The 8,798-nt window shown below is 44.6% G+C and overlaps 1 protein-coding gene across 2 annotated transcripts in view; it reads left to right on the forward strand.

Moving 5' to 3' along the window:
* Positions 1-7,461, forward strand: part of AAGAB (alpha and gamma adaptin binding protein) — a 47,062-nt gene extending 39,601 nt beyond the window's left edge. Inside the window, exons 8-10 of one of the 2 annotated variants that reach the window (XM_049778284.1) lie at positions 5,401-5,505; positions 5,860-5,909; positions 7,103-7,461. In XM_049778284.1, coding sequence (XP_049634241.1) covers positions 5,401-5,505; positions 5,860-5,909; positions 7,103-7,180 — 233 coding nt within the window. In that variant the 3' untranslated portion in view covers positions 7,181-7,461. The remainder of the gene's footprint in view (positions 1-5,400; positions 5,506-5,859; positions 5,910-7,102) is intronic. The other variant, XM_049778294.1, reaches the window with a different exon arrangement.
* The last annotated feature ends 1,337 nt before the right edge of the window (positions 7,462-8,798 follow it).

The following is an 8,798-nucleotide window of genomic DNA, read 5'->3' on the forward strand; positions in this document are numbered from 1 at the left end:
TACCTAGCATCCCATAAACTCTCTTAAACTAGCCAGGAGTAATTCCTGAGTGCAGAGACACGCCTGAGCACTACTGGTTGTGGCCCCAAAACAAAAAAGCCATTGGAAGAGCCTGGAAAGATAGTACAGCAGGTAGGATGTCTGCTTTGTATGTGGTCAACCCAGCCACTGTTCCCAGTATTGCATAGGGTTTTCCAAGCCCCACCAGGGGTGATCCCTGAGTACAGATTCTAGAGTATGCCCTGAAAGCTGCCAGATATAACCCCAAAACAAGAAATACTCTCAAGTGATAGAGAAGTAAATGTAGATGTCTGTATACATGTTTAGAGGCTCACCTCCCCTCTGCCCCATCTTTGTTGAGAAGGTCTAGAGGCACCAATACTCTAGTGGTAATGGGCGCATTTCCATCTTAGTTTCTAAGTCAATAAAGGAAATGGGCCACTTGGAGAAGCTCATTGGGGGTGAGGGCCACACCTTGCTATGCTCAGGTTTTACTCCTGATTCTATGCTGAGGAATCACTCCTGATGAGCCCTCGGGGACCCTATAAGGTGAAGGAGATCAAGTCAGTTCTAGGTTACAGGCATATGAACATGAGCATGAACATGAACACGGAACATCTCACTGTGCCCTCAGTAAGGAAAGTCCTCAGAGCGGGGCATGCTGAAAGTAGTAACACCCAATTTGCAAGGGCTTTCAGTGGTTAGTGGTGAGATCATTGACTTGCAAAGTAAGCTCCTATAGCATTGGGCTCTGATCCACAGAATAGAAAAACAAACACCAATACAAATGAATGAGCAGCTGGGAAAGAAAAGGCCACCACTATCTGTCACAGAGAATTCCATGTTTTATCAGCTGCCACTGACCACACACAAATGGCAGTCATAGGTGCTGGGGGTGAAATCCAGTGGTGGATGTTACAGTACATAGCAACTTTGACAAATAATGTCAGGTTTGATAGTCTTAAAAATGCACATCATGGGGGCTGGAGAGATAGCATGGAGGTAGGGTATTTGCCTTGCATGCAGAGGGATGGTGGGTTCAAATCCCGGCATCCCATATAGTCCCCCGAGCCTGCCAGGAGCGATTTCTGAGTGTAAAGTCAGGAGGAACCCCTGAGCGCTGCCGGGTGTGACCCCAAAACAAAACAAAACAAAAGAATGCACATCACTCCCAAGCTACTTTTTAACCAGAGGAAACTAGTACTTTTCTGCTAGCAAACCTCAGCAGATTCTACTTTACAGAGAAAAGTTAGCACCACCATGAGTAAGACTTACTCATCCTTGACAAATGCACTAGTAATCTAGAGATTACTAGTAATCACCTGATTACATCAGGTGAGCTCACTTTTGGAAAAAAAATAACTGTTTCAATCTCTGCAAAAGTATTAGAGCTATAAATGTCTGGGGAGCTTTTGACATTTGAATGAATTCTATAGTTACATGCTCTTTTCCATTATTCACTTGGTGTTTATAAGAGAAGTTAGGGGAAGATCTTTTGGGACTCTACTATTTTTGCAAGACTAAAGTGATTTCATTTTTTTTTTTCTGGCCATACCCGGTGAGACTCGGATTACTCCCAGCTATATGCTCAGAAATTGCTCCTGGATTGGGGGACCATATGGGACGCCAGGGGATTGAACCATGGTCCGTCCTAGGCTAGTGCTGGTGAGGCAGATGCTTTATCACTCCATGCCACCACTCTGGCTCCTGATTTCAAATTTTAAAAAAAGTTAAATGAAATTGTAAAGAAACCAAGCCAACAAAAGTCCCAACACACCCCTGGTCCCACCGTAATGCACTCCCTCTGCTGAACTAATTTTTGTTCCTTGCTCTCAACTACTTCCATGTCCTGGGTATCATCTATGCCTCATTTTGACCAAATATTGTACTTGTTTAGTTTTAAGGTTCCATCTCTGTTTTGAAGTACTATTTTCTCTTTTATTTCTTGTTTGGTTTTTTTTGTTTTTTGTTTTTTTTTTTTCTTTTGGCCATAATCAGCTGTACTAAGGGCTTACACCTTGTTCTGTTCTCAGGAATCACTCCTGGCAGTGCTCAGTGGGCCATATGGGATACTGGGTATGAAACCCAGGTTGACCAGATGCCAGGCAAGCTCCCTCCCTGCTATACTATCACTCTGGCCCCTAATTCTATATACCTTTGCTAGTACAAAGTGTGTCATTGTTTCCTAGGGAGGAAAAATCTTTGCTGGTTGGTCTGGAGTTTGTTCTTTTGTTTTACTTCTGTTTGGGGGTCACACCCAACTCTGATGCTCAGTCGTTATTTCTGTACTTAGGGGACTAGGTGGGATTCTAGGCATCAAACCTAGGTTGGTTACATGCAAGGGCAAGCTCCCTTCCCACTGTATTGTTGCTCTGGTCCCCCAAAAGTACACGTTTCTTGGATATTTTTTCTCCTTTTGGGACACATACTCTTCTTTACCCAGTCTTTAAATAGTGCCATTTCTCAGTTCAGATTTAAATTGCCAAATTTAAACTTAACCATATGTGAATTTACCTATATCCACAGTTAATCACTGTGTATCAGCGCTTCTCAATTATTTTCTGTCATGCCTCCCTAGGAAGAAGAAAACATTTTCCGCGCCTCCCGCACAACTGTAAATAGTATCTTTATTTAAAAAAAAAACTTTAACCCGCAAAACAAAAATATATAAAATAATTTGAGCTGAATTTTAACCAGAGGTGATGTCTGAATGAATGGCTCCAATGAGCACGTTTTGCAATGCTTAGCTTTTCGAAGCGGGGTTTGAAGCAGGACACAGCAACTCTCCGCTCCAGAGACATACAGAGACATAAATACAGGGCTTAGCTTGTTATGACAGTGTTTGCCGAGGTCAAATGTGCCCCCCTTTATGGAGCCTCATGCCCCCCCCCGGGGAGCGCACCCCACTATTTGAGAAGCACTGCTGTATATGCAGTTAAATCATCAAATGTTATCTCTAGTCCTCTATAGCAGCTGCCTGTATGGTCTATCAAGTGAAATTCCAAGAGCATATTTATTAACTGGAATGCATATGGGGGGCTGAGGTACAGTGGGGCCATTCGTGGCCATACTCTGCTTAGTGTTGAGATTATTATCTGAAGACTGAAGGGAGCATGCAGTGCTGAGCATCAAACCTATTACCTCACACATGCCAGGCAAATCTTTAGCATGGATCCACATTCCTAGCCAGGACACATTTTGAACAGCAGATTAACATTATAACAGTAGTCACTATTGGGCATTATTATAGTAGTAACAGGATAATAAGGTACCATCCTTGTGTTCAAGGAGCTAAGAGTCTAAAACAGTAGTTTCTGAAATACCTTATAATAGAGTGGCTAAAGCCACAGGCTTAGGATGAGTCATTGCTAGTTTTAAAAAGGCACTTCTTGGGGGCTGGATCGATAGTACAACTGGTAGGGAGGGTATTTGACTTGCATGCAGTCAACCTGGGTTCAGACCCCAACATGCTATATGGTCTCCTGAGCCTGCCAGGAGTAATTTTTCTTTTTTTTTTTTTTTTTTTTGTTTTGTTTTTGTTTTGTTTTTGCTTTTTGGGCCATACCCGGTGACGCTCAGCGGTTACTCCTGGCTATGTGCTCAGAAATTGCTCCTGGCTTGGGGGACCATATGGGAAGACAGGGGATCGAACCTCGGTCTGCCCTAGATCTCGGCAACTTGCAAGGCCTTACCACTGTGCTATCACTCCGGCCCCCATGCCAGGAGTAATTTCTGAGGGCAAAGCCAGGAGTAACACCTAAACATTACCACTGGGTGTGGCTTCAAATTCCCACCCCCTTAAAAAAGTGCTGCCAATCACAAAAGAACTTAGAGTAGCAAACACTGAGTCCTCAGTATCCCTCAGTAAGCGGGGTCACACGTTTTTCCTCAGCTGGTTGTAGAAATGCAATGGCTGTTCAGTATGTTAATGGTGAAGAAATGTGAATTTTTCCATTTTACAAATGTGTTACAAATGTTACAGATGTGTGGGAGACTACATAGGCTTCGTATGTGCCAGTATAGTACCTTGTGGAAGGATTTCTTTTCTTTTTTTTTTTTTTTTTGGTTTTTGGGCCACACCCGGCATTGCTCAAAGGTCACTCCTGGCCATCTGCTCAGAAATAGCTCCTGGCAGGCACGGGGGGACCATATGGGACACCGGGATTCGAACCAACCACCTTTGGTCCTGGATCGGCTGCTTGCAAGGCAAACGCCGCTGTGCTATCTCTCCGGGCCCGTGGAAGGATTTCTAAGTTAGGAGACCTATGCACCAGGATGGGTGTTCTTCCTGGGAGTGTCATCAGCCCACAGCAGAGAGGATTTAAACTCGGGGTTAAGAGCAAACTCTGATTTTTAACAAGTAACAAGGTATAATAGATTTAGTAAAGGATTTGTAGTGGGAAGAGCAGAATCTGGGGACTGGGAAGATAGCTCAGGCAGGCTGTATGCCTTAAATGACCGCAAATACCTCCCCTGACCACAAATCTTCTATGCTTGGGAGCACCCACTAAACACCGTATGTATGTATGTATGTATGTATGTATGTATGTATGTATGTATGTATATTTTTTAATTTGGGGGTCACATTGGTACTCAGGACTTAGCCCTGGTTTTGCATTTAGGAATCGCTCCTGGGTAGCTCAGGGCACCCTGTGGAATCCTGGGGATTGAACCTGGGTCAACATATTCGAGGCAAGCACCCTACCTGCTGTACTATCTTTCTAACCCCCCGCCCCAAACATAAAATTGTTTTCTTTTGGTTTCTGAATCATAACCAGCAGTGCTCAGGGCTTATTCCCAAAGAATTTAGGGGCTGATCAAATATAATATTCCATTTGGTGCCCTTTCCAGCTAGAAGTGATCCCTGAGTGGAAATCTAAATGAGCACAACTTCTGAATAATTCTTGCATTGTGCAAGAATTCCCTTTTAAACCCAGATGTCTTCCTGTGTAAGAGTGAAATTCTGTCTGACACGACCATTGTAAGAGGTCATTGTAAGAGGGAATAGGCGTGTACACATTTGCTGTATGGGCATAGAAAAGTCAGATTCATGCTTTAGAATTAGGATGCCTTAGTGGTAATTTTGAATATTGAAACCTGAACGCAGGGTTCCATTTTCTGAGCTGTGACTGGAAAAAACTCCCTCAGCTCTGAGCTCTAGTCTTCTTGTCTCTCAATTGGAAATAGGATCTCTGGCTTCATTCCAGGCTATCTTTACATTTGTAAGGGACCACTAGCAACCAGGTAGCATCGGACCAACACCTGCAGCTGTGAAGCTGGCCACATTGGACTCACTGTCACTTTCCTTGGAGCAAGGGCGACTGTTACCTTAGGTCTGTGGGCTTGTTAGTTCCAACACTAATACTGTGTGGCAAATAATGTGACACTTTCTTATTTCAGATCCTATGTTAGATTTGGATATTCAAGAACTAGCCAGTCTTACTACTGGTGGAGGAGATGTGGAAAATTTTGAAAGACTATTCTCGAAGTTAAAAGAAATGAAAGGTAATTAGATCCTTTTTGTCTAACATGTTCCCCTGTTAGTGCTTTGCTATTTTCTGTGATGGGATTTTATTGGGGAGAGCTGACTGATGTGGTTCTGTGGGTAACAATTCGGGGAGGAGGGAGTTTTCCTCTTACCTTTTCTCTTCCTCTCCCTCCTCTTCTGAACTGACAAGAGTCAGTAGGCCTCTTAACCTTTATTCCTGTTATTCCCATCTGGTGAGATTTCCCAGGTGCTAGAATAACACCCTGTAATCTTGGTCTTTAACGCCTGTCTCCCAGTTTTGGCATCTTAGAACATCTCTACACTCCATTCATGATGTTAGACAAATGTCTTAAGCTCTATTTTTCCCCTAGACAAGGCTGCGACGCTTCCTCATGAGCAAAGAAAAGTGCACGCAGAAAAGGTGAGGAGTGAGCAGGCTTTATCATCAGTAAAAAGTCCAGTGCAATTAGAATGATGAAATCGAGAATCCTGTTTTCCAAAGTGGGGTTATACTGTAGATCCTTGCTGGGGCAGTGGAAAAACACTGCTAGGAACTCCCATATCAGAAAAGGTAGAATTTAAGTGGTTGGTTATTTTTATTTTATTTTATTATCTTTTGTGTGTGTGTGTGTGTGTGTGTGTGTGTGTGTGTGTGTGTGTGTGTGTTTTGGGTCACACCTGGCAGTGCTCAGGGGTTTTTCCTGGCTCCGTGCTCAGAAATTGCTCCTGGCAGGCACAGGGGACCATATGGGACGCCGGGATTCAAACCGATGACCTTCTGCATGAAAGGCAAACGCCTTACTTCCATGCTATCTCTCCGGCCCCTTGGTTTTGTTTTTATTTGTTTGTTTGTTTATTTTTTCTGAAAAAGGGGTGGAAGACCAATGAGTTTGGGAACTTGTACAACTTGCACTCTCCACCTCCTGACTCTTAGTGTGAGCTTCTTCTTGACAGTTAACTCAGATCTAATTGAGAAAATATTTTCACAGTAATACATTGTGGTAGTCGACCTAAGATTCTCCAACTGTACACAGAGTGACCTGAAGCTTTTGCTTTCCTCACCTTTGGACTGGGGAAAGTAATTGTTTGTTTGTTTGTTTGTTTTTTGAGCCAAAGCCAGTGATTCAAGAGTTACTTTGGACTCACACTCAGATTGCTGCTGGCAGTGCTAAGGGGACCATATATGGGTTAAACTAGTTAGTTGTGCAAGGCAAGCACCTTACCCACTATACTTTCTCTCCATGGGTTGGGGGTGTCTTAGCTGTTCAGTTGGCAATCACTGCCACACCTTTGGTTCAGCAGGAAATATTTTGTCTATGGTTTGTGGTGCTCTGTTGAATGGTTTTGTCCTAGTTCAACTCCCTGTGGACATGATGCCACGTGCATATCTTCTCCAGTAATTTGAAGCTGTGCTCATGCTTACATCTCAACTCTTCTGGCAGCTACACTGGAAGTGGGGGAATCCCTGATGGGCGTATCACAGGGTTTTAATTGATTGCTGTTGCTAAAGGTCTGAAACAGGAGCAGACTTACAGTTCTCAATTCTGAGTGTGACAGGGGGAATGAACTAAATGGAAGTGCTGCCTAAAATCTGTTGCCCACCTCTCTCTACAGGTGGCCAAAGCATTCTGGATGGCGATTGGGGGCGACAGAGATGAAATCGAAGGCCTTTCCTCTGATGAAGAACACTAAATTACCTGGGGCTTTATCAGCAAAGATGCTAATAATAACTCTTTCTGCCTGAGGTGCTTCCACACTTGACCCAGTTATAATTTATTGACAATGCCCATATTATGATGACCACTTGCCTTGATTACCAGGTCCTCTTAAAGTTAATTTGTAGGCGGGGGTTTGGGAGAAATCTATTTTTCCCCCTCAGTCCATTGTAAGGGAGTGAGGACTCTAATGACAATAAGGAACAAGAATTTTTCAAATAAACTTCCTGGTTTACTCTAGGAATGAGTGCTGGACAATGCCAAGGTCTGTGCAGTTTTCCGTAGTAGTAGAAAGAAGCATCAGGCCACCCCACATGGCCTTTTAATACCCAGGGCCCTGCTGTGCTCATGCTTCCCACCACACTACAGAAGCTGGGTCTTGTGGCCTGGGGGTCCCAGTTCTTCTGAGAGGTGCAGGGATCCTTGTTTTGAAGCCTCTGCTAGGAGTCAAAGAAACAGCTGCGGTGTGGCCTGTGTGCACTGGGACCACCAGAGATAGTGGCCTTAGGCTGTTTCTAGTTGAAGATTCCAGGTGTAATACCAGTGAACACACAGCAGGCATTTCACTTGAAATACCTGTCTGAGCTCCTGCTAAGAAAGTGGAGAAACAGTGTGATTCTTATTTTTAACTTAGAATAAATGAAGCACAGTTTTTCCCTACTCCAGTAGGGCTCAGACCAACCCTTCTGCCAAGTTTATGTGTGTGTGTGTGTGTGTGTGTGTGTGTGTGTGTGTGTGTGTGTGTGTGTGTGTGTTGGATGGGTGGGAGTGTTGTTCTGGGCCTGCAGGTGTCTGAGATCGGTCCCTTGAGTTAGTGGTGGTACTGACAGAGAGATACAAGGCTTTCTTGAACCCTTCAACACTGGGGAATGTCAGGCTCTCAGAAAAGAGCACGCTTACTCTCTTTTCCCTTAAAGCGTCAGAGAACTGGCAACACAGAACTGTGGGGAGTGTCCCTGAGCAAGTGTATCATGTGACAGCCAGGGCTGGTGTTCCCAGACTTTTGTGTCCTTCTCTGGCTACTTTCCAGGAAGTTCCAAGTTGCTAAGGGACAGTTTCCATAGGAAGGCTAGAAAAATTAAGTAGCACCCCCTTTCTATGGACATGGCAGATGGTCACCTTTCCCATGGCACAGGAGGGAACAGGCACCAGGCCCTGCGCCAGTTCTGGCCTCATGGGCATTGGACAATCTCATAGACCACCCACATGGACATTTTGGGCCTCCTGAACACCAGCACCTATGCTCCGTAAAAGCCACCCCAGAAATGCAAGATTCCAGGTGTAACACCAGTGAACGCACAGCATGCATTTCTGTGGCTGCCCTGTCCAAGGAACATTCCAGGGAACATGGCGGGCTCGAAGCTTTCTTGCTTCTTGTTGCTATTCTAAAGAAGGCCTAGGGGCTTGGTGCCCCAGTCTGTTGTCCATGTTTCAGGCACTTGTTCAGGGAACTGCATTAGCTGTGGATGAGGAATGGATTGGGAGTTTGACTCTTGGGTGGCCAAATGAAAGCTTTCTTAAAGCATTGCAAGGTTCTGGAACCTTGATGGTGAACCTATGGCACGCATGCCAGCAGTGGCAAACGAAGGCCTTGC

Source organism: Suncus etruscus, chromosome 1 (assembly GCF_024139225.1).
Source record: "Suncus etruscus isolate mSunEtr1 chromosome 1, mSunEtr1.pri.cur, whole genome shotgun sequence".
Classification (NCBI taxonomy): Eukaryota; Metazoa; Chordata; class Mammalia; order Eulipotyphla; family Soricidae; genus Suncus; species Suncus etruscus.